This window comes from Littorina saxatilis, linkage group LG1 (genome assembly GCF_037325665.1).
Source record: "Littorina saxatilis isolate snail1 linkage group LG1, US_GU_Lsax_2.0, whole genome shotgun sequence".
Lineage (NCBI taxonomy): Eukaryota > Metazoa > Mollusca > Gastropoda > Littorinimorpha > Littorinidae > Littorina > Littorina saxatilis.
This window is the reverse complement of record NC_090245.1, coordinates 71,314,301-71,341,013: the sequence shown is the minus strand read 5'-3', so window position 1 is coordinate 71,341,013 and position 26,713 is coordinate 71,314,301. Positions and strand designations below refer to the sequence as shown.

At 40.4% G+C, this 26,713-nt stretch overlaps 1 protein-coding gene across 1 annotated transcript; it reads right to left on the bottom strand.

Moving 5' to 3' along the window:
- Positions 1–566: 566 nt before the first annotated feature.
- Positions 567–23,837, bottom strand: LOC138977509 (arrestin domain-containing protein 3-like). Its single transcript, XM_070350361.1, has 8 exons — positions 23,469–23,837; positions 16,684–16,756; positions 15,655–15,802; positions 15,013–15,115; positions 12,524–12,780; positions 11,092–11,296; positions 9,747–9,926; positions 567–4,134 (listed from the first exon to the last, which is right to left on the bottom strand). The coding sequence occupies exons 1-8, from the start codon at positions 23,725–23,727 to the stop codon at positions 4,130–4,132; spliced, it is 1,230 nt and encodes a 409-aa protein (XP_070206462.1). The 5' UTR covers positions 23,728–23,837; the 3' UTR covers positions 567–4,129.
- Positions 23,838–26,713: the final 2,876 nt, after the last annotated feature.

Genomic DNA, 26,713 nt, shown 5'->3' with positions numbered 1-26,713 from the left:
TCAATACTTTTGGTACAATGTTAACAATCACATCTAGATTCTAAAAGTAAATTTAAAATAAATCAAGTTTAAAATACTTCAAATAACGAAGGGAAACAGTCACAAAAGACAATAAATAACAAGTAAATGTGAAAAGCTGAGAACAAAAATGCTCTGAAAGATGCCAAATCAGATTAAAATGTAAAACTGTACGTACCATGTTCTAGCAACAAATGGAAGTAAGGCCAAAAATAAAAAATTGTCTGTTTAGGGTAACATGACCAAAAAAAGTAGGGTCGGTAGGTAGGTAAATTTTTTGTTTTTGTTTTTTTTGTGTGTGTGTGTGTGTGTGTGTAAATGCTATGTTGGCTGAACATTCACTTCTTATATTTGATGAATACATGTTTCAAAACTAACGTATAAATAAAACAGAGAGAAAGGGAGAGAAAGAAACGCCAAATGTCTCTTTTTAGCATTTTTACCTCTTTTTTTTTTTGAAATCAAAAAAAAGTTTTTGGGTCGGCGCCAAATCGATAGGGTCGGTCGGGTTACCCTAAACAGACAATTTTTTTTTTTTGGCCTAATGTAGTGACTTCTACATTTCATATTAAAAGTATCAATGGTGACCTTTCCTATTATAACTACATGTAGATTTCTTTCTTTCTTTATTTGGTGTTTAACGTTGTTTTCAACCGTTCAAGGTTATATCGCGACGGGGAAAGGGGGGAGATGGGATAGAGCCACTTGTTAATTGTTTCTTGTTCACAAAAGCACTAATAAAAAAATTGCTCCAGGGGCTTGCAACGTAGTACAATGCTTCTTTATCTCTGTAAACTTGTAGAGCTAGTTATTTTTCGATAATGACCCAGCAACCAAACAAATAACGAGCCAGCAACAACCTGAATCCTTGATAGTGCAATGGGTTGAGAAGCAAAATTGCTCCAGGGGCTTGCAACGTAGTACAATGCTTCTTTACCTCTGTAAACTTGTAGAGCTAGTTATTTTTCGATAATGACCCAGCAACCAAACAAATAACGAGCCAGCAACAACCTGAATCCTCGATAGTGCAATGGGTTGAGAAGCTGTTCTGTTTCGGTACTACTTTTGCGACTGAAAAGTTCCGAACGCTCTAATGTACGAAGTATACATTTCTGGAGCAAACAATACAAACATATCGCATTTAAATTAACAACTACAGGCCTGAACACATGAATCTCCATATAAAATCCATGAGTTTGGTTGTTTTCTGAATCTAGATCTGCCGTGCGCAAACGTTCATCACAAGCAAATTCCCAAGGTAAGTAACTCATACTTTGTCTAGCGACAAGAGTAGTTCCCCTTCTTGTCACTCAGTTTCTTCGACAACACTGACTGCAATCCGACGGTCAGTTTTCAACAATATTTCATTTTATAAACAGATCACACGCAACCAAATGCACATATCTCATCAATTTAAACAACATAAAGCGGTTTCATACACTATTTTCCCCAGAAAACTGAACTTCATACAGTAATTAACGTTGGAACACGGGTGCAAATGTTCGTCTGCTAGTTCAATTTGACGAAAGAACATTATCCTAAGTGATACTAAAACATAAAAAGAACACACAATATCTGCCATTACCGCCACAGCAGAATAACAGCATATCTGTGTACTTGATTTTAGTCCAAAACAGGGAAACTGACAAGAAGTGTTAACAGAATGGAATGATTTGCACGGAACTATACAATCGCGCATTAATCGATCGCCCGCGCAGGTTGACTGGTTGAGTGATTCGGATTCGATCAAACTTTCGCACAAAAACTCTCGTTTTCTTTGAATAACTGAAGAAAGGAGGAATAAAGATGTTACACACCTCGTCTCAGTGATTATCAAAAATAATGGTCTCAGTTTGCGGTCATGAAAAAGCTCGCTGAAGCTCGCATTTTTCATGATCCGCTACTTCGACCATTATTTTTAATAATCACCGAGACTCGGAGAATGCAAGTTTCCAGTACAAAGGACTTCACATTTCTTACATACTGCTTGACTAAAATCTTTACAAACATTGACTATATTGTATTTAAGAAACACTTAACAAGGGTAAAAGGAGAAACATAATCCGTTAGTCGCCTCTTACGACATGCTGGGGAGCATCGGGTAAATTCTTCCCCCTAACCCGCGGGGGATACATGTAGATTCATCACTAGCTTTATGATAAGTACATGTGAAAGTACACTGACAACTGCAAGTACACAAGTACATGTACCCTGGTGATACAGCTAGACAATCACTTTAAGTCTGACTAATACAAATTGATCCACATCAAGGCAAGCACAAAACTCTAATTAGAACTAATAACATTGCGTACACATGCAACAAATAACACAATAACTATTGCCTTTTCACAGTCTCTCACAGCTGTTTAAAAGTGTTTATTTTAAGGTCAAATGTCTTACTTATGATTTTAAGTTTGGTTTTGATTATTTACTTCATTCAAAGCATACTAAAAGCAATCCAAAAATTCTTTGATTTGTCCGCTTGTTTCCTGATCAAAATAGCTGTAGGAAACATACTTCCACATTTTACTTTGTCTTACTGTAGCTCATTGCTACTAAAACTGCTCTTAAAAAATACAGCTGTTTGATTTTTAACTTAAAGCCAGTAACAGGATTCTACTGTGCTGAAACTAATGTGTGGGTGAGAGCAAGACATGGTAATCATCAATGCCAGCAAAACAGAGGCACATGGGTTGGTACGGGCAGCAGAGGAGGTGTGCTAAGGTATACATTATTTGTACATGTAAACAAGACTGCAGGGCACTTTATAAAATCCTGCATCATCAACAAATTTTTCTTACTCTGATCGTCTTGCAAAATTTGCAAGACTGGCATTACGTCATGGTCACTTTGTTAATGTAAACATAAAATCACTTGGCTCATCAAAAACTGCCATACTTCCATCACAAACACGAATACATCAGGCCCTCCTACTAATAAACAAGTCAAATCAACAATTGAGAGCCAGCTATTGAAAGAATAGAGAACAGTGGAAGTGACTCAACTGATTACCAACTCTCACTCAAAAGCACATTTTTCCTTGATCGGTAATTAATTAAATTAGGTATTAAAAGTTTTCCCCAAATAACCATGGCAGTACCAAAAGCCATCTGAGCTTGGAAAACTATTTTTGATATTTGCATAACCCATACAATTTCAGCAACACTTCACTGATAGACCAGCGGTCATTATGCTGGCTTAACCTCACTTGAGATCATCTGACCCTGCTCAAGCAAAAAACAAAAAACAAAACAAATAAACAAAGGGGAGAGAGGACAAAGAAAATGTACCAGGATTGTGCAAGAAAGGATGGACATTGTGCAAGTAAAACAGGGATTAAGTTCACTCAATACCAAACAGAAGAAGGGGCATGAGGTTGCGTCTAACTGTATTTTGCCAGACTTTGAGATTCACGAAGGCAATTCAGAGGAAGATTAAGGACATCCTGGAAATATGGAAAAGATATTTGTGACAGAGAGAAAAAACAAAAATGCACTTTTTCATCACTTTGCTGAGCACTTTACTCTGTTCACACTCTTTTTCCTACTTTTATGATATCATGAACTACTCCTGATTTACAGGATGACTGAGATAATTCTTACATTCATAAACAACAGCAAACACATCATGGCGCAAGAAAGATACATACAATGCAAGCACTATAGACAGAAAGGAGCTTACACGATTTTGGCCTTAAAGCTTTGCTTGGTGAACTTTTCGTCCCTTTATCATGAGCCTCTTTTAATATTATTATTATGTCTCAATGTTAAGAAACATCACCACGCGCCGAATCAATGAGGAAGCAGCCCACAATCTTCTCTTTCGAACACTCACTTGTTTCTCCATGAAAAAACCTCTTTTGCCATCTCCTTGACTTCCATTAACATAAATTATGCAAGCACCTTGCTTAGGCATGAAGGAAGCAGTCTTGGCTTGCCGAGAGACCAGCTCCGCAGCAAAAACTGCTTTGTTTGCAATCTGATTGGCTGAACAGGGGTGCATGTGACCCTCAGCCCTTGGTTAGTAGTTCTTTGGAGCGTTGCAAGCAGTTAGCTGCGTCAGCTGCCTTTGACTTCATCAGGGTTAGTCCTCTCCAGCAGCAATTGTTTGGTCATTCTGTAACAAGTGCAAAAAAAACCCAGTCATAATCAATTCAGTGAACATTCTTCACCATCACTTTTCCCACCTAATCTAAGACAACAATGGAACCCCCCTTTTAAGACCCCTCACTCAATGACTCCTTCCCTTAAAAGACTATTTTTCCTCCAGATTTTCTGTTCATAACCTCTGTACATTTACCTCTATTTTTAGACCTGATTTTCTGTTCATAACCTCTGTACATTTACCTCTATTTTTAGACCTGATTTTCTGTTCATAACCTCTGTACATTTACCTCTATTTTTAGACCAGATTTTCTGTTCATAACCTCTTTTTAGACCAGATTTTCTGTTAATAACCTCTGTACATTTACCTCTATTTTTAGACCTGATTTTCTGTTCATAACCTCTGTACATTTACCTCTATTTTTAGACCAGATTTTCTGTTCATAACCTCTGTACATTTACCTCTATTTTTAGACCAGATTTTCTGTTCATAACCTTTGTCCATTTACCTCTATTTTTAGACCAGATTTTCTGTTCATAACCTCTGTCCATTTACCTCTATTTTTAGACCAGATTTTCTGTTCATAACCTCTGTACATTTACCTCTATTTTTAGACCAGATTTTCTGTTCATAACCTCTGTATATTTATCTCTATTTTTAGACCAGATTTTCTGTTCATAACCTTTGTCCATTTACCTCTATTTTTAGACCAGATTTTCTGTTCATAACCTCTGTCCATTTACCTCTATTTTTAGACCAGATTTTCTGTTCATAACCTCTGTCCATTTACCTCTATTGTTAGACCAGATTTTCTTTTCATAACCTCTGTCCATTTACCTCTATTTTTAGACCAGATTTTCTGTTCATAACCTCTGTCCATTTACCTCTATTTTTAGACCAGATTTTCTGTTCATAACCTCTGTACATTTACCTCTATTTTTAGACCAGATTTTCTGTTCATAACCTCTGTATATTTATCTCTATTTTTAGACCAGATTTTCTGTTCATAACCTCTGTACATTTACCTCTATTTTTAGACCAGATTTTCTGTTCATAACCTCTGTACATTTACCTCTATTTTAGACCAGATTTTCTGTTCATAACCTCTGTACATTTACCTCTATTCTTAGACCAGATTTTCTGTTCATAACCTCTGTACATTTACCTCTATTCTTAGACCAGATTTTCTGATCATAACCTCTGTACATTTACCTCTATTTTTAGACCAGATTTTCTGTTCATAACCTCTGTACATTTACCTCTATTTTAGACCAGATTTTCTGTTCATAACCTCTGTACATTTACCTCTATTCTTAGACCAGATTTTCTGCTCATAACCTCTGTACATTTACCTCTATTTTAGACCAGATTTTCTGTTCATAACCTCTGTACATTTACCTCTATTCTTAGACCAGATTTTCTGTTCATAACCTCCGTACATTTACCTCTATTCTTAGACCAGATTTTCTGTTCATAACCTCTGTACATTTACCTCTATTTTAGACCAGATTTTCTGTTCATAACCTCTGTACATTTACCTCTATTTTAGACCAGATTTTCTGTTCATAACCTCTGTAAATTTACCTCTATTTTTGGACCAGATTTTCTGATCATAACCTCTGTACATTTACCTCTATTCTTAGACCAGATTTTCTGCTCATAACCTCTGTACATTTAGCTCTATTTTTGGACCAGATTTTCTGTTCATAACCTCTGTACATTTACCTCTATTTTTGGACCAGATTTTCTGTTCATAACCTCTGTACATTTACCTCTATTTTTAGACCAGATTTTCTGTTCATAACCTCTGTACATTTACCTCTATTTTTAGACCAGATTTTCTGTTCATAACCTTTGTCCATTTACCTCTATTTTTAGACCAGATTTTCTGTTCATAACCTCTGTACATTTACCTCTATTTTTAGACCAGATTTTCTGTTCATAACCTTTGTCCATTTACCTCTATTTTTAGACCAGATTTTCTGTTCATAACCTCTGTCCATTTACCTCTATTGTTAGACCAGATTTTCTTTTCATAACCTCTGTCCATTTACCTCTATTTTTAGACCAGATTTTCTGTTCATAACCTCTGTACATTTACCTCTATTTTTAGACCAGATTTTCTGTTCATAACCTCTGTACATTTACCTCTATTTTTAGACCAGATTTTCTGTTCATAACCTCTGTATATTTATCTCTATTTTTAGACCAGATTTTCTGTTCATAACCTCTGTACATTTACCTCTATTTTTAGACCAGATTTTCTGTTCATAACCTCTGTACATTTACCTCTATTTTAGACCAGATTTTCTGTTCATAACCTCTGTACATTTACCTCTATTCTTAGACCAGATTTTCTGTTCATAACCTCTGTACATTTACCTCTATTCTTAGACCAGATTTTCTGATCATAACCTCTGTACATTTACCTCTATTCTTAGACCAGATTTTCTGCTCATAACCTCTGTACATTTACCTCTATTTTAGACCAGATTTTCTGTTCATAACCTCTGTACATTTACCTCTATTCTTAGACCAGATTTTCTGTTCATAACCTCTGTACATTTACCTCTATTTTAGACCAGATTTTCTGTTCATAACCTCTGTACATTTACCTCTATTCTTAGACCAGATTTTCTGTTCATAACCTCTGTACATTTACCTCTATTCTTAGACCAGATTTTCTGATCATAACCTCTGTACATTTACCTCTATTTTTAGACCAGATTTTCTGTTCATAACCTCTGTACATTTACCTCTATTTTAGACCAGATTTTCTGTTCATAACCTCTGTACATTTACCTCTATTTTTGGACCAGATTTTCTGTTCATAACCTCTGTACATTTACCTCTATTTTTGGACCAGATTTTCTGTTCATAACCTCTGTACATTTACCTCTATTTTTGGACCAGATTTTCTGTTCATAACCTCTGTACATTTACCTCTATTCTTAGACCAGATTTTCTGATCATAACCTCTGTACATTTACCTCTATTCTTAGACCAGATTTTCTGCTCATAACCTCTGTACATTTAGCTCTATTTTTGGACCAGATTTTCTGTTCATAACCTCTGTACATTTACCTCTATTTTTGGACCAGATTTTCTGTTCATAACCTCTGTACATTTACCTCTATTTTTGGACCAGATTTTCTGTTCATAACCTCTGTACATTTACCTCTATTTTTAGACCTGATTTTCTCAGATTTGTGGAGGTCATAAAAATCACTGTACCACCTCTTGTTTTCTCAGGTTTGTCATTTATAACGTCAGGTATAATGAGTTTTAATTCAAGACACCCTCTCTCTTTAAAGACCATGTTTGTCAGCTTTGTTTGAGGTCTGACAAGGTGAGGATCCCTGTACAAGGAGAAGAGAGAGACAAAAGGCAATGTGTTGTATGACAAGGTGAGGATCCCTGTACAAGGAGAAGAGAGAGACTAAAGGCAATGTGTTGTATGACAAGGTGAGGATCCCTGTACAATGAGAAGAGAGAGACTAAAGGCAATGTGTTGTATGACAAGGTGAGGATCCCTGTACAATGAGAAGAGAGAGACTAAAGGCAATGTGTTGTATGACAAGGGCTTAACCATTTTGCTGCCTGTAGGATGTCTGCTGATGTCCTGGGTAACTTGCTTTCTTTTAAACATAAGTTTATTTTAACAAAGGTTACAATCAGGTCATGTATACAAAGTTCACAGAAACAGCAACAAGCTAGAAGCTTATAGTGGTGTTCCTGCATGACAGTACAATTAACATAAGGCGGTAACGGCTGAACAATTTGTCTCAATAAACCAAATCTATTAATAACGTAAGAAACGTTGCATAATGATTATAAAGAAAGACAGTAAAAGGAAGGAAGGAGGGGAAGAAGATGAATAAAAGAAGAGGGATGGGTAGGAGATGTGCAGAAGTTAAAGTTGTTGTCCGGCTTGTAGAGCATTTATTCTGGTTTGCCCAAAGCGGCCTGAACGTTCAATGAACGAGTGTACGGTGGTAACTTGCTTTAAGGGGCAACAAACCATTCAATAAACAACAAAGAGTAAGCACAACAACAAACAATGTGTGCATATTTGGTGTATTCACTAATACATCAAGGGCACATTGTTAATTGTCAATTCGGGTAAATACAGCTAATGCTTTGTATACAAATATTTCCTAGCAGCGGACAGGTTAAATGCTGAGTCAGGGTATCTAAGGTGCCTGTGCTTTATTTTTTACTGCAGCAGATTCTTAAACTGCTATGGCAACAGTCAAACATCTCTCAAGTCACCCTTTCTAAAATATCTTCCTACAGAAGGAATTCATATGAAAATTATCAACCATACCTGGAGGGGCTACAGACAGTCTTAACTCCTTGGCTTTTAGCAATCCCACTGAGAAAATCACCATACCTGGAGGGGCTACAGACAGTGTTAACTCCTTGGCTTTTACCAATCACACTGAGAAAAGCACCATACCTGGAGGGGCTACAGACAGTGTCAACTCCTTGGCACACTGAGAAAAGTACCATACCTGGAGGGGCTACAGACAGTGTCAACTCCTTGGCTTTAAGCAACAACAGTGAGAAAATCACCATACCTGGAGGGGCTACAGACAGTGTTAACTCCTTGGCTTTTACCAATCACACTGAGAAAAGCACCATACCTGGAGGGGCTACAGACAGTGTCAACTCCTTGGCTTTAAGCAATCACACTGAGAAAAGAACCATACCTGGAGGGGCTACAGACAGTGTTAACTCCTTGGCTTTTACCAATCACACTGAGAAAAGCACCATACCTGGAGGGGCTACAGACAGTGTCAACTCCTTGGCTTTAAGCAATCACACTGAGAAAAGAACCATACCTGGAGGGGCTACAGACAGTGTCAACTCCTTGGCTTTAAGCAACAACAGTGAGAAAATCACCATACCTGGAGGGGCTACAGACAGTGTTAACTCCTTGGCTTTTACCAATCACACTGAGAAAAGCACCATACCTGGAGGGGCTACAGACAGTGTCAACTCCTTGGCTTTAAGCAATCACACTGAGAAAAGAACCATACCTGGAGGGGCTACAGACAGTGTCAACTCCTTGGCTTTAACTCTTTGTCACCTAGGTACGGATATATCTGTACCCACTCATATGGCTCTATCTGACCAGGTACGGCTATATCCGCTCAGACTGTTAGCTTCAGTCGCTTCCTGTAACGTCCATCTAACGCCTGCATTCCAGCGTGTTGATACTCAGTTACTACAATTCTGAGTGACCTGCTGCAGCACAGCTGGTCTCAGCTTAAAAAAACCACTCGGTCAACATAGGTGGGGTAGAAAGTGTTAAGCAACCACACTGAGAAAAGCACCATACCTGGAGGGGCAACAGACAGTGTCAACTCCTTGGCTTTAACTCTTTGTCACCTAGGTACGGATATATCTGTACCCACTCATATGGCTCTATCTGACCAGGTACGGCTATATCCGCTCAGACTGTTAGCTTCAGTCGCTTCCTGTAACGTCCATCTAACGCCTGCATTCCAGCGTGTTGATACTCAGTTACTACAATTCTACAGATCGGCTTAAAAAAACCACTCGGTCAACATAGGTGGGGTAGAAAGTGTTAAGCAACCACACTGAGAAAAGCACCATACCTGGAGGGGCAACAGACAGTGTCAACTCCTCTCCATGGTCGTCGCAGGGCGGGGGGCGATAGTTGTAGACATAGGTGTACATGGGTGTGTAGGTCAGGTCCCCCATGTTGCACCCGTCATCGTCGTCATCGTCATTCAGGTCCACTGCACCACCCACACTCTCAGCGTATGTAGGTGGGTCTGAAAAGCAAAGGAAGTAATGTCACTGATACAGAAGTGGCATGCAATGAGCTATTAACACCTACCACTTTTTCTCTCACTTGTATCTTCCCAGCAAGCTTCTGAACCATTTGTCAGATAAGTGTATTTTCTGTTTTATAAGTGTTTGTCTGTCTGTCTGTCCACTTAAAAGACCGCTGGGTCGAAGATCAGTGAATGTAAGGTTTTGTTTCTTCTTCTTCTTCTGCATTCATGGGCTGAAACTCCAACGTACACGCGTGTTTTTGCACGAGTGGGTTTGTACGTGTATGACCATTTTTACCCCGCCATTTAGGCAGCCATACGCCGCTTTCGGAGGAAGCATGCTGGATATTTTCGTGTTTCTATAACCCACCGAACTCTGACATGGATTACAGGATCTTTTCCGTGCCCACTTGGTCTTGTGCTTGCGTGTACACACAAAGGGGGATAAGCCACTAGCAGGTCTGCACATAAGTTGACCCGGGAGGTCGGAAAAATCTCCACACTTAACCCACCAGGCGGCCGCGACCGGGATTCGAACCCTCGACCTTCCGATTAAGAGGCCGACGTCTTACCACCCCGCCACAGCGCCCGTCAGGTTTTGTTTTATCATAAATTAAACGTTACTTTCTTGGTTTTTTTTATTATTATAAAACCTTCAATTAGAGATCAAAATTGGGAACATGACAATTGAGGACAACATGCTTTTAGGACAAGAGGACTTAATTTTGTTGACTGCCGCGACACAATTTTTCCTTCCTGGGTGCTTTGAAAGTTTTATCAGGTACGCTGAACGTAATTCCAGAAATCCTTATTTTCTGCAGGGAACTTTCATCCTTATGTAACTGTTTTTGTCCCTTTGCATGAAGCTCAGAACAGCAGCCAAAGATCTGTTTACAATGTTCTTGTTATTGTTAGTCTGGGTTACATAATTATATAATCAAACTACACATTAGCTGCATGTTTTTCAACAACAGGTCACACACTCATAATTATTAGCCACATAGGAGGAAAACTCGTGCGAAGATTCCTTTCCTTATATATATACAGCCACCCAAAATGACTCACAGCTAAAGCAAAACTGAAACTCTGAAAGTCTTATATCCAGCTGCCCAAAATTCAGTACGAAACCTTGTCTATGGCAACTGCCTTTTGTCCAACTTACCTTCGAATGGAGGGGGAGGTGTGATGGTTTCGCGATAGGGGGGAGGTAGGGGCAGGAAGTCCATGTCAGCAAACTGTGCCTGTGTCTCTCGGTAGAAGCGTGACTGTGTGAAGCAGTAGGACTGTGCGCGACGGTAGGCGACAGTGCCGATGACGATGGGCAGGTGGACTGTCAGGTTGTACGCTCCAGGTATGTGCAGCGCCACCTGCAACACCGCACGTTTCTTTCTGTATGGCATATCTAAATATACTTGAATCCCCCTTCCCCGCAACTTTAGATTTCCTCCCATTTAAGACCTTGCTTCCTCAGAGTTATTGTTCATTATGTCCGTGAATGTTCCTCTTGTCTCTCTGCTAAGAACTGATTTTCTTGGATTTTTCACTTTTTGTGTGTGTGTGTGTGTGTGTGTGTGTGTGTGTGTGTGTGTGTGTGTGTGTGTGTGTGTGGTTGTGTGTGTGTGTGTGTGTGTGTGTGTGTGTGTGTGTGTGTGATTCCAATGCAGTTTTCAAGTGCAAAACAAAGTTTCAACCAGCACTAGTCACACAAACACAAAGCCATTGCGCAAACTCATACATATTTTGAACAAGAGTTCATCAAAACGATGTAACATAAATGTCAATCAAGCAGAAGACGAGTAGAGCATTCCTGAATTTCACACATTGACAGCACATTTCCTACCTTGGCGGCACCCAAATCAGTCACATTTCACTCTGATTGGTCAAAACACTTTTACATCTTTTGCTTTCGACTTTTTCTCTTTCAAAAGTGTATAAATGAAAATTCAACAGGTGGCAAATTGAATAAGTCAAATTGGGAACGCAGAAGAAGGAGAAGGAGAAGAAGAAGAAGAAGAAGAAGAAGAAGAAGAAGAAGAAGAAGAAGAAGAAGAAGAAGAAGAAGAAGAAGAAGAAGAAGAAGAAGAAGAAGAAGAAGAAGAAGAAGAAGAAGAAGAAGAAGAAGAAGAAGAAGAAGAAGAAGAAGAAGAAGAAGAAGAAGAAGAAGAAGAAGAAGAAGAAGAAGAAGAAGAAGAAGAAGAAGAAGAAGAAGAAGAAGAAGAAGAAGAAGAAGAAGAAGAAGAAGAAGAAGAAGAAGAAGAAGAAGAAGAAGAAGAAGAAGAAGAAGAAGAAGAAGAAGAAGAAGAAGAAGAAGAAGAAGAAGAAGAAGAAGAAGAAGAAGAAGAAGAAGAAGAAGAAGAAGAAGAAGAAGAAGAAGAAGAAGAAGAAGAAGAAGAAGAAGAAGAAGAAGAAGAAGAAGAAGAAGAAGAAGAAGAAGAAGAAGAAGAAGAAGAAGAAGAAGAAGAAGAAGAAGAAGAAGAAGAAGAAGAAGAAGAAGAAGAAGAAGAAGAAGAAGGAGAAGGAGAAGAAGAAGAAGAAGAAGAAGAAGAAGAAGTCAAACATCCCCCATTTACAAAATAAATTCTCCACAAACACACCTTGACATAGTAGTCCACCTTCATGACACAGCAGTTGATGATGGAGGGGGAGACTGCGGGGATCTTGAGCAGCTGCGAGTCCCAGCTCCCCCTGGTTCCAGGAGCGATGGGAAGGCCGGTGAGCACGGTGAACTTGGTACGACGGATGCGGGACTTGCCGCTGGCGAAAAAGGCTTGTGTCTGATAGAGTGTAGCGTAAGGGATGACAGTGCGTGATGAGTGGTTGTCAAACTCTGCTGAGATGGCTGTGGACTCTCCTGGAAAGGAAAGATTCAGACTTTGATAAACTGCATCAGCATGACACGTGTTTGTTTGTTTGTTTGCTTAACGCCCAGCCGACCACTAAGGGCCATATCAGGGCGGTGCTGCTTTGACATATAACGTGCGCCACACACAAGACAGAAGTCGCAGCACAGGCTTCATGTCTCACCCAGTCACATTATTCTGACACCGGACCAACCAGTCCTAGCACTAACCCCATAATGCCAGACGCCAGGGTCAAGGTCAAATAACTAAACCTAGCAATGACATCAACACTAAGAACTGCTTTACACATTTTTCCTACCAAAATACATGTGACCTTGACCACCCAAGGTCAAGGTCATCCAAGGTCATGCAACACAAAGCTGTTAATTCAAGACATAGGAAGTACAATGGTGCTTATTGGCTCTTTCTACCATGAGATATGGTCACTTTTAGTGGTTCACTACCTTATTTTGGTCACATTTCATAAGGGTCAAAGTGACCTTGACCTTGATCATATGTGACCAAATGTGTCTCATGATGAAAGCATAACATGTGCCCCACATAATTTTTAAGTTTGAAACAGTTATCTTCCATAGTTCAGGGTCAAGGTCACTTCAAAATATGTATACAATCCAACTTTGAAGAGCTCCTGTGACCTTGACCTTGAAGCAAGGTAAACCAAACTGGTATCAAAAGATGGGGCTTACTTTGCCCTATATATCATATATAGGTGAGGTATTCAATCTCAAAAACTTCAGAGAAAATGGGAAAAATAGCTGTTTTTTAGACAACATTTATGGCCCCTGCGACCTTGACCTCGAAGCAAGGTCAAGATGCTATGTATGTTTTTTGGGGCCTTGTCATCATACACCATCTTGCCAAATTTGGTACTGATAGACTGAATAGTGTCCAAGAAATATCCAACGTTAAAGTTTTCCGGCCGGCCACCCGGCCGGCCGGACGACTCGGGTGAGTACATAGACTCACTTTTGCTTCGCATGTGAGTCAATAAAAAGGGGTGTAGAAGAAAACAAAAGCCTTTAACATAATCTGAGTGAGTAAAACACAAGCAAACACACTCTGAGTATATATACACACACACACACTCTAAACACAAAAACATACACACACTCAGGCATGGGAATGGTTGAATAAAAAGTCAGCTGAAAACAGGGAGGGGGACCCGAAAACAGGGGTGTCCGGAAACAAATTTTTAAGGATCAAAATCTACGCAATTTGAGAGGTATTTGGGACAAAGTTTAGCATTTAATTTCACATAAATATGCAGGTGTTTTAGCTGCAACTTTAAGTTTTAAAAATTCTGAACAAAGGAATGTGCATACTTCATGACTTTCTTGCTAACATTCACTGACTGCTCTCACTCTCAATCATACTTGTCAAACCCACGAGGAAACATGTGATAGGATCCAGCTCACCTTTAACTTTCTCTTGTTCCAGGTGTTGAATCCAAGGAATGAATAATATAATGATAAAACAAACAAAAAAGTGACTGAATGGTAACAGTTATTTCTTGAAAAAAGCAGCCAGTGAACTCTGCTTCTTCTTCTTGGCTGGGGCAGTTTTATCCTCATCACTTGCTTTGCGCTTGGAAGATGTGGTGTGAATTTGCTTTCTGGCACTCAGGGACAGGCTGTGGTGTTCTTTTGCTGCCATAGCCTCATGCATTAGGTTCTTCTTTGCCGTCACCTTTGCTGTTGGCTCTTGCTCTCCTGCCCCAAGTTCTTTATATTTTTGTGCCACCAGGTCCCTCTTGCTCGCTTGTCTGTCCCTGTTATTCACTGAAGCACTTTGCATGAATGTGCACAAGGATGAATCTACAACCTCCGTAACAGGGTTTGACTTTGCAAAAAACTGAACAGCTGTCATTTTTCTGGGATCAAGTGGGACAGCCAAGACCACAAAAGCTGGTCAACCGTCAGTTCCGGATAGGGGCTTGTGCCATTTGAAGACACCCGACCATTTGAGAATAAAAACCTCATATACGATTTTTGAGGGTATTTTTTTCCGCTAACATTTTTGCTTTCCCGCTGAAACTACTCACGAAAACCGCTGAAATTAGCGGATTCGCGGACCATTCCCATGCCTGACACTTTAATCACAGACGGACAGACAGAAAAAAACAACCAATACAGAATCATAACTAAGTGAGGCAGAGCGCAAATGAACAAATCTGAGGAACAAAGTGAAGTAAGCACTCAACTTACAGTGTTAAAATTTCTTACCAGGACAGTAACCACGGCGATCAGTGCGTGAGGTGATGGAGATGGGACCAGAAGTACACAACCAGCAGCACAGTGTCTTCTCTACACTGCTTTCCACTTGAGTCTGGGAGAAAAAAAGAACCAAATGTACACATCTTACACTTAAAAGTTCTCTGTACTTTGAAATAAACAAATCAAAAGTGATATGCCCCCCTATCTTCCAGTGTGGTGATTTTCATATTTCTCCCAATTATTTTATAGACTGCAATAAAGGTACAGTGGAAACCTGCGATGTTAGGCTCCTGTGATGAAAGGACGTCTCCCAACAAAGGACACCTTTTTGAGTCTGTTCTATTTATAGTTATAGTGACCAAAATTTACCTGTCAGGACAGGCCACCTCCAATGTTATTGTTAGGACACTTTTGGCCGGTCCAAAGGGTGTCCTTTCATTCCAGGTTTTAGTGCAGCAACATCCCCAAAGGCAGCATATGGCTGCCTGAATGGCGGGGTAAAAACAGTCATACATGTAAAAACCAACTCGTGCAAAAACAAGAGTCAACATGGGAGTTTCAGCCTATGAACGAAGAAGAAAAACAAGAAGCGTAGCAACTTTTTTTAGACCACAGTACAAAAATAGATCTCCACAACTACAAATGACATACCTGGTACTCTGGCCTGTTGATGTCAATGGGACTGATGACTGTGAAGGCTTTCTTGGTTTTGTGATTAAAGGACCACGGTTTGTCCATTTCTGCTTTGAGCCAGTAGCGTATACTACCATGCTTCCCTTCAAAGGATGTTGAAATTCCACTGAAATGAAAAATCATTTAATTATCAAGTGCTTATATTTGCAGTAAAAATATCAAAAGGAGCTTGCTGACTGATCATATACAGTGGAGTCCAGCTATAACGAACCTGGGTATAACGAAATCCCGCTTTTAACGAACTGCCATTGATTTCCCAGCAGACAGCCTTCTATTTCTTACTTGTTACTTTCCAGGTACAACGAACCTTTTGAACTCATTTGCATAACGAACCCCTCTTATAACAAACACGTTTTCATCGCCCCAGAGCCGTTTTGTCTCTAAAAGTCACAAGGCTACAACGAACTGATGTCAATAATTGTCTCCAAAGACAAAAATATGACCCGGAAAATACAGTACATGCTTTTACACGACTTTTTAAATTTTACTTCTAAAATTACAGTAAAGTGAACATTTGAACTATGCCTCTCTATGGATTATATTATGAAGCTGTTGAAAACATGCAGAGATTGTACTCTCCAAGGAAAGATCGATGGGACGATCATTTGAAGGTGCGTGGGAAAACTTGTCTTGAGGCCATTTAGGGTTGAAAACTCTACAGCGAATTACTGATATAACGAACTAAAATGTATCTCCCTTGAGATTCGTTGTACCCGGACTCCACTGTATTAAGATAATTATTATACTATTCTGTAAGATATTTATGCCTACATAAGTCTTTGGTTATCTTGGTCATCTACTATGGGGAAACTGAAATTGTCACAGCACATTGCAGGCAGGTGACGTAAACAATACGTTGAATAACAAACAAATAAGTAATAAAGGCATTAATAAGACAAGATTTTTAAGAACACACACATACACGTTCAGCCTACATACACATGTATTCACAAACACACGCAAACAATCACAACTCGTAACACTTACCCCATAGGAAGCTCAAAAGAAAAGTTGAATTCATGACGACCTTCTGTCAGCGTATCTCTTCCATCTGATATTTCTGCAGAACGAAAAATCATGTCAATAGGAAATAAATAAATCTCACTGCTCTTTTTCCATTTCCCGCCAACAGTGATATCAAACTCATGGGCCCCATTGGTCTACTGGTTCTACGTACATGCTCAGTTAACTCATTGTCTCCCAGGTACGGATATATCCGTACCCACTCATATTGCTCTATGTGACCTGGTACGGATATACCCATACACACAGTCACTTCAGTCGCTTCCAGTAAGGTTGATCTAACGCCTGCATTCCAGCATGTTGCTACACAGTTCCTACACAGTTACTACAATTCTGAGTGACCTGCTGCAGCACAGCTGGTCTCGGCTAAACAAAAATTGGTCAACACAGGTGGGGTAGAAAGTGTTAAGCAGAGAAAAAGACTTTTGATCCTCAGGTCAAGGGTCGGAATCCATGCCGGGACAGATAACCTTTATGTGATGACTCGGAGACAGTATCCATGTTCCGACCACCCTGGCACATGAAAGACCTATCTCAGTCAGTCTGCTAGAAGTGCAGGTGCCTAATTATTCATGTACACCTAAATGCATCACCTTCTTCTTCAGCGTTCGACCAATAGTCTAGCCAAGACTAAAATACCCCAGACACTAATCAAAGCTGTGACCTCAAATCAAACAGTGACACCATAGCTAGACTCATCTTTCCCTGACAGCTCAGCGGATATTTTCAATAGTGATAGATCTTCTCCAGCAAACAAATTTATGCTGTGACCTTGACATTCGACCAAATCAAGAATTCAGTGTCATGTCTAAAAATCATCAATACAGGTCTACAAGAGTGCCAAATTTGGAGGTTGATCTAGCTTAAAAAACATCACAGAAAACCTAAACATTATATTTTTACGAATCCAATCTGACCCGGCTGTGACTGTGACCTTGTAATAATTTATATGATGAAATACTTCCAGACTGGGGTCATGTCAGGATATATATCATCAAACCCTAGAAGTAGAAATGTGCCAATTTTGAAAGCTATAGCTTCAAAACCATCTTAGATGACCTTAATGTCAATTTTTAAATACACGGCCGGCCTGCCACCCATCGGACAGACACGTACTGTTCATTACTAAGGCAGAAGGGTTTAGGTCGACCGAAAGCGGGTGCATTTCCTGTAGGTTTTATTGAGTCTCCCTGTAGGTCGTGTGACACTTCGCTACACCCTCAGCAATAATTTTTTTACCTAAAGTTTGTTGATCTAGAAACGTTCCGACACAAAGATCCACCCCAAAATGCAAAGAAAATAGCGGGTTGAGCAGCTTTGCCGTCAGCCACAATATGACCACTTGACCAGCACGCTGCAGTATGGCTGTGGTGTCATCTGTTACACAGGCAGGGTCCCCACTGGTTTTTAGAAACAAAATTCCATGACTTTTCCATGACTTTCCATGAGCCTCAATAACATTTTCCATGACTAGATCCACAGGTCGCCATTTCCGAACACGCAAACTTTTTACGTCTTGTCACTGCCAGTTTTTACACTGGCTTGCTTTGCACTGAATTTGAGTCAGTTTCTTCGCAGTGTCTCTTCGACAAGCAAGTCAAGCATTTGCTACGCAGTCAGATTATCGGTAATGTTTGCTGGTCCTGTCATTTCACTAAACTGGACCAGTCACTGTTTGTATCCATCTGCACTTTCGTAAATTCCGTTTCGTAACTGTCACTGTGACTTGACGAACTCATTTTTTTCACCGCGATACACAGTTCATTGCGAAGATCTTCCTCGGTAATTTGTTCCAATTCCGCATACTTTTTGTTGTCAAGAAACAACTCGAAAGAAAGTTTTAAACTCATCATCCTCCATCTTGCTTGTCGAAGCGCTAAAGTACTTGATCGATGCAAAAACAAAAGCAGAAAACTTCGACGAATCCAACTCAAATGCAGCGCAGACGACACGACGAGATAACGGAAGGAAGTGAGCCTCGCTTTGGCTCAAGTGCCGTTAAAAATACGAACGAGAAGTTGGTCATACGAACAAGCCTGGTGCCGGCGACGCAAATCGCTACTGGCAGGCAAAAAGGGGGGATGGCTGGGCAACGAAAATCGCCGCTGGCGTGCTAAAGGTTAATTTTTCTTTCTTTCTTATTTTTGTTAAATTCCATGACTTTCCATGACTTGAATTGAAATTCCATGACTTTCCAGGCCTGGAAAATTAAACATGAAATTCCATGACTTTCCAGGTTTTCCATGACCTGTACGAACCTGACAGGTTATGCTCTTATTCTTACTCCTGCTGAGTATAGTGAAGTAAAGTGTGCATTTGCTGAAAGCGGCCTAGCAGTACTTCACAGTATGTCTTATCAAAGTGAAAAAGTAGTTTACGCTAGGCAGTCTAGCTGGCGCAGGACACGAGATTGAGTGTGATCTGTTGTCCACTTTTGGCTATCTTAGACCCCTTCTGCGTTATTAAGACTCACCAATAGACCTTTTTCACTTAAATTTTGGCGCATGCGCTGTGAAGTTTATTGTCAGATCTACCGGAACTAGGGGGCAAAAGGAAAAATCGACAACGAGGCTTGGTGCAAAGTCAAGTGCGAAGACGGCGAGGCAAACTGTTGTGTTTGCAACTGCAAGTGCAACAGTGGAATGAAGAAAGAGAAATACGGTGGACAGAATTTGTCATTGTTTGGCTTTCCGATGGGTGCAAGTGCGAAGGCGCAACAGCGAAGGACGCGATGGGTGCAAGCAATACGACGACAGGGGTTTGTTGTGCCATTTGAAAAGTCTGCTCGAGTTACTTCGTGTCTGGCTTTGGCACGGCTATCAGCGATGCCAACTACGTTGACTTCGTACCCACCCTTAATCTTGGATTTCCCCCTCCCCACTCTCTACCTCTCTCTCTCTCTCTCTCTCTCGCATGATACCGTATATACATATACATGTTTTTCTGTGTGTGAGTTTGTGTGTTATATACCGTGTGTACGTATGCGTTTGTGCGTGTGTGTGTGTGCGGTGTGTGTGTGTGTGTAATGAAAAGAGAGAGAGAGAGAGAGAGAGAGAGAGAGAGAGAGAGAGAGAGAGAGAGAGAGAGAGAGAGAGAGAGAGAGAGAGAGAGAGAGCGAGCGGTAATTGAATTTGGCTTTTACCGAATGAAAACTATTGTCAAAAAAAGTGCATTAAGAACTAAAACCAACCAACCATAAAATAAAAAGCACCCTCCATCCCTTTTAACAGTCTCTCTCTTCCGCTTTTTCTGTCTGTCAATCCACCCCTCTCTCTCTCTCCCCCTCTCATTTCATAAAAGAATTTGGGAGAGAAGAAAAGGTTTCGATATCCTCGGTTATACCTTGTGTCAATATTTCCATTTACAAATATATCAATAACACTGTCTTACAATTAGTCAAAAACAAAGCCCTTTTTTTCTAAAAGGATCAAAATCCGAAAGAAACAACTGAAAATCATGCAGAGACTTTCTTCCGAAAATTACAAATCTCTGGCAAATTGAAAGGAACAACAAAATATTCCTTCAGAGAGAGAAGAGAGAGAGAGAGGGAGAGAGAGAGAGAGAGAGGGAGAGAGAGAGAGAGAGAGAGAGTGAGAGACAGTGAGAGACAGAGAGAGTCAGAGAGAGAGACAGAGTGAGTGAGCGAGCGAGTGAGCAAGAGAGAGAGATAGAGAGAGATAGAGAGATTCACACACACACACACACAGAGGCACACACACACACACACACACACACACTGAAACAGACAGACACACGCGGCACACACACGCACACACATACATACATATACACACACAAACCACGAGTGAGAGCGAGAGACTGAAAAAATGAGAAAGAGAGAGTCGTCAGTTTGTTTGTTTGTTTGTTTGCTTAACGCCCAGCCGACCACGAAGAGCCATATCAGGGCGGTGCTGCTTTGACATTTAACGTGCGCCACACACAAGACAGAAGTCGCAGCACAGGCTTCATGTCTCACCCAGTCACATTATTCTGACACCGGACCAACCAGTCCTAGCACTAACCCCATAATGCCAGACGCCAGGCGGAGCAGCCACTAGATTGCCAATTTTAAAGTCTTAGGTATGACCCGGCCGGGGTTCGAACCCACGACGTCCCGATCACGGGGCGGACGCCTTATCACTAGGCCAACCGTGCCGGTCAGAGTCGTCAGTAAGTAGTGGTATTGACACGTAGCGATAATGACACGTCGCGCTAAAAGATGTAGTGCTGTCGACACGTAGTGATAATGAACGAATGATAGCGACTCATCGACACATTATTTGTAGCATTAATCAACGTAGCGATAGCGGCACGTAGCACAAATGACACGTAGGACAAATGACACTCAGCACAAATGACACGTAGCGCTAGCAGGGGAAGTTCGCCAAGTCTTTCGTCCATATACCACCAATAGCCGTTTCAAACCATACCTTCGTGCATGTCCTTGGTTTTTATATTTAGTCAAGTTTTGACTAAATATTTTAACATCGAGGGGGAATCGAAACGAGGGTCGTGGTGTATGTGCGTGTGTGTGTCTGTGTGTGTGTCTGTGTGTGTGTGTGTGTAGAGCGATTCAGACTAAACTACTGGACCGATCTTTATGAAATTTGACATGAGAGTTCCTGGGTATGAAATCCCCGAACGTTTTTTTCATTTTTTTGATAAATGTCTTTGATGACGTCATATCCGGCTTTTCGTGAAAGTTGAGGCGGCACTGTCACGCCCTCATTTTTCAACCAAATTGGTTGAAATTTTGGTCAAGTACTCTTCGACGAAGCCCGGGGTTCGGTATTGCATTTCAGCTTGGTGGCTTAAAAATTAATTAATGACTTTGGTCATTAAAAATCGGAAAATTGTAAAAAAAAATAAAAATTTATAAAACGATCCAAATTTACGTTTACCGTATTCTCCACCATTTGCTGATTCCAAAAACATATAAATATGTTATATTCGGATTAAAAACAAGCTCTGAAAATTAAATATATAAAAATTATTATCAAAATTTTTTTTTCGAAATCAATTTAAAAACACTTTCATCTTATTCCTTGTCGGTTCCTGATTCCAAAAATATATAGATATGATATGTTTGGATTAAAAACACGCTCAGAAAGTTAAAACGAAGAGAGGTACAGAAAAGCGTGCTATGCAGCATAGCGTAACCACTACCCCGCTCTTCTTGTCAATTTCACTGCCAATGCCGTGAGCGGTGGACCACGAGTATACGGTCTTGCTGCGTTGCATTGCGTTCAGTTTCATTCTGTGAGTTCGACAGCTACTTGACTAAATATTGTATTTTCGCCTTACGCGACTTGTTTGTTCATGATTTTGAACAAGATAATCCGTTTTCTTGCAGAATTTCTCAAAGTAATCCTCTGGCAAAGTAATCTTCGAGCATCGAAAATGAACGAGGTATTTCAGGCCAGGCACCTATTGCCCCCTAGTTCCGGTTATCAGAGAGAGGCTGCCGTGCCCTACAATCTGATTGGTCGAAACGCTGGGGGCAAAGGTTATACGAAAAAGGTCTATTGCTCAGGTGAGTAAAAAATCAGGAATGAAACGGAAGACTATGTACAGATCTAATGTATATTCAGTGATCGCGCTAGATATCTTTCAAACCGGTATGACATTATGAGCTAACCACAATGCTCTCACGAAAATCAGTCAACCTGCCAAGGCAACCAGTCAAAGGCAAACAATGACTAAATAAATGTTTATCAATGTCATTGACACGCAGACGTTTTCTGTGGAATAAATTTGGGTAATTTTTTTCGTTAACACGACCTTGTGACACCAAGCCTCATCAATGTGAGACAATGGCAACATTGTATCAACATGACACCTCTCAGAACAAGCCATGCAACTCTCTCTCTTTCTCGTACAGACCGTGGTTTCTTTATACAGGATTTTTTTCCCCACTATTTATTTTTACCCCGGTCAAACCAATTAACAATCAGTACGTCTGACCGACGGGCGCAGTGGCAAGACGTCGGCCTCTTAATCGGGAGGTCATGAGTTCGAATCCCGGTCGCTGCCGCCTGGTGGGTTAAGAGTAGAGATTTTTCCGATCTCCCAGGTCAACTTATGTGCTGATCGACCTGCTAGTGACTTAACCCCCTTCGTGCGTACACGCAAGCACAAGACCAAGTGCGCACAGAAAAGATCCTGTAATCCATGTCAGAGTTCGGCGGGTTATAGAAACACGAAAATACCCAGCATGCCTCCCCCAAAATCGGCGTATGCTGCCTAAATGGCATGGTAAAAACGGTCATACGCGTAAAAATCCACTCGTGCTAAAAACATGAGTGAACGTGGGAGTCTCTAAGCCCATGAACGAAGAAGAAGAAGAAGAAAGGGTACGTCTGACCGAGCACCCATTTTTTTAACCGGTATTTGGGGAATTTCAATCGATAAAATACCGGAAATTTACCAGTAAACGTGATCCCTGTATATTTATGCATGATCTATCTCTATCATACAGTGAATGTGATACACAGCTGAATGTCACCAAATGTATGATCATTTGAAATATATACACGGGCCTGTCTACCATTGCAGTTTACTTGGAAGTAAAACACCCATGAGCCTGTTGACTCCCAGATTGTAGGTTTTATTGTACCACAGCTGAAACTACTGCAGTTATCAATAATCTGAATATTCAATTGCGACTGTCTGCTACAGTGCTTCTGCTGGTCACCAATCACAACAGTAAATAAATCATAGGAAATCCAGTGTACGATTACTATACCTACCTCCACCGAACAACACCTGACGTTTGAAGAAGTATTCCACTTCTGCATTGAAGTGCTCGGTGTAGGAACCGAGCCTGCTGCCAGTGCTGCGCGATTCGGTCCAGTGAACTTTAGCTACTCCCCGCATGAAAATTCTCAAAGAGCGCATTTTCATGTCGCCTTTCAGTTCCACTATCACCTGTCCGAGCACTCTCTCGCCCGGGTGGTAAACCGACTTGTTGTCGGCCAAAATTATCTCGAAACACTTTAGTTTGCCCATTTTCCCTTTACTTGGTGCTATTCTGTGTGTAACAGAATCACCTCGAATAGAGAGGCTGGGTTATTTGAGTGAGAAAACGCATCATTCCGTCCTGGAGGTCCGAAAATTCTTTAGATGCTTTTCTGTGGACAAAGTCGGCTGAAGCTTCCATGCCGATTAACATTTCGATCCAAGTAAGAATTTTCCAAAATGAATCTGTTGCCATGGAGAAGGTAGCGTCACTGCCTGTGGGGAAGTTGTGCGAGCAATGTGCTCAAGCTCTGGTGCAAATGTACCTGTAGGTCTATGTCGGCGTGTGATTCATATAGAAAATACAGATGTTCCACCAAAAAAACTGCACTGAAACAGATAGAAAGAGAGAGACAGACAGAGAGGGGATCGAGGGCAGGGTAGGGGGGAGAACTGAAAGAGAAAGTATCACAATCTTGTTGTCAGTACATACTGGGCGAGAGCTTTCATCCTTTTAATTTTATAATTTTATTTTCTGTTGTTGTTGTTGTACAGTGTAGTAGCTTTAGTTCTCTTGTGAGCACTTTGAATGTGTATAGGTGAAGTACTGTTTTGACAGAGGAATTAATGTCATGTGCAAGATACAATGAACACATTGTCTTGCAAGGACACCAACCACTCTTTTACGTCTTTAGGTACACAGAGCTGCCCAGTTACCTTGAAAAAAACGTCAAGATGATGAATTATTATAATAAAAACAAGTCGCGTAAGGCGAAAATACAATATTTAGTCAAGTAGCTGTCGAACTCACACAATGAAACTGAACGATATGCCATTTTTCAGCAAGACCGTATACTCGTAGCATCGTCAGTCCACCGCTCATGGCAAAGGCAGTGAAATTGACAAGAAGAGCGGGGTAGTAGTTGCGCTAAGAAGGATAGCACGCTTTTCTGTACCTCTCTTTGTTTTAACTTTCTGAGCGTGTTTTTAATCCAAACATATCATATCTATATGTTTTTGGAATCAGGAACCGACAAGGAATAAGATGAAAGTGTTTTTAAATTGATTTCGACAATTTAATTTTGATAATAATTTTTATATATTTAATTTTCAGAGCTTGTTTTTAATCCGAATATAACATATTTATATGTTTTTGGAATCAGCAAATGATGGAGAATAAGATGAACGTAAATTTGGATCGTTTTATAAATTTTTATTTTTTTTTTTACAATTTTCAGATTTTTAATGACCAAAGTCATTAATTAATTTTTAAGCCACCAAGCTGAAATGCAATACCAAAGTCCGGGCTTCGTCGAAGATTACTTGACCAAAATTTCAACCAATTTGGTTGAAAAATGAGGGCGTGACAGTGCCGCCTCAACTTTCACGAAAAGCCGGATATGACGTCATCAAAGACATTTATCAAAAAAATGAAAAAAACGTATGGGGATATCATACCCAGGAACTCTCATGTCAAATTTCATAAAGATCGGTCCAGTAGTTTAGTCTGAATCGCTCTACACACACACACACACACACAGACAGACAGACATACACACACACATGCACCACGACCCTCGTTTCGATTCCCCCTCGATGTTAAAATATTTAGTCAAAACTTGACTAAATATAAAAAAAAGATCTTGCTTGTTCTGTTTTAAATGAACCATCGCATCACTTATAATTTCTCACCTTTACACTTCGGTTCTGCATGTATCTTCCATTCGCTTGCTCTCCGACAAGAAATAGTAAAGCAACGCAGTTGTATATGTTCAGCATGATTTAATAAGCACCTAAGCAAGGTTTGCACGGACTGACTGCAGCAAGATAAGAATAGTTTGACTGACTTCCATATGGTTCAGAAAGATTTAGGGGTCGAGTGACTGTATGGCGAGTGATAGAAAGATGTGCGCATCTTTTTCAGTGTATAAAAGCGTACTCAATGAAAACTTCAGTTATTCATAAACTAAAAGGAAATAAGACATTCAGATACCCCTTCAAAATCACGCAAAAACTTTTAATTTGATTAAATATGCATTCCACTAGACCATTTTTAACCCCTTCACTGCCACAGTATAACAGCATTTTGGTATTGCTGTGCGCCAGGGCAAATTTCGTTTTCTTCGGTAGGTTCACAAATCTGTTCACTGCTCAATCATTTATTGAGATATCTCTTAGATCTTTGGCATGTGGTTTGCTTATGTCGTGCCGAATTCACGTAATTGCCGATTCCGCGTAATGGGCAACATTTTTGCCCATTTCGCGTAATCGGCAAAACGCTGCCCAATACGTGAAATCGGCAGCGTTTTGCCGAAATCGCGTAAACGCCTCTAAAACTTGCCTATTTCGCGAATTCGGCAGCCGATTACGCGGAATCGGCAGCCGATTACGCGTAATGGGCAAGTTGCCCAGTACGCGAAATCGGCAATAGCAAGTTAAGTGTGCGTGTGTGCGTGCGTACGTGTGTGTGTGTGTGTGTGTGTGTGGTCGATCTCTCTCTCTCTCTCTCTCTCTCTCTCTCTAACAGTGTCAATGACAGTATAACAGAAAATAGCACGAGCCACACACAGAGTGAACGGTTTGTGAGCATATCCTCAGGAAATACTTGTTCTCGTGAGCCCGTATTATCAATCAAACAAATGATTGAAGCTCACAAACAATACCAAATTTAAACTTTTAGTTTAAGCTTTCATTTTGCTGATAGCAGAGGAACAGTCAGCATGGACGGCAAGCATCGTGCGCGTTTTGATGAAAAAATGAAAAATGAAAAAAGTACACATTGCCCAACGCAGACGACTACTGGTACGTGGTGAATGTCTTGTCCGGCGATGGAGATCGAAAGAACAGAAACGTTTACTACATTAAGAAGTTTGATCTGGTTGAAGTTGCTGGGATGAAGAAAGTGATAAAAGTAAGAGCTCTCTCTAGCTCCCTCTCTCTGTCTCTCTATGTGTCCCTCTCTGTGTATCTCTCTGTCTCTGTCTCTGTTTCTCTCTCTCTCTCTCTCTCTCTCTCTCTCTCTCTCTCTCTCTCTCTC

Excerpts from the sequence above, each read along its gene's own strand:
- LOC138977509 (XM_070350361.1), bottom strand. The coding sequence starts at position 23,727 with ATGGGCAAACTAAAGTGTTTCGAGATAATTTTGGCCGACAACAAGTCG. Across the intron at positions 15,116-15,654 it reads TCAACAGGCCAGAGTACCAG|ACTCAAGTGGAAAGCAGTGT; the intron begins GTATGTCATTTG and ends TTTTTCTCCCAG. Across the intron at positions 12,781-15,012 it reads TCGCCGTGGTTACTGTCCTG|GAGAGTCCACAGCCATCTCA; the intron begins GTAAGAAATTTT and ends TTTCCTTTCCAG.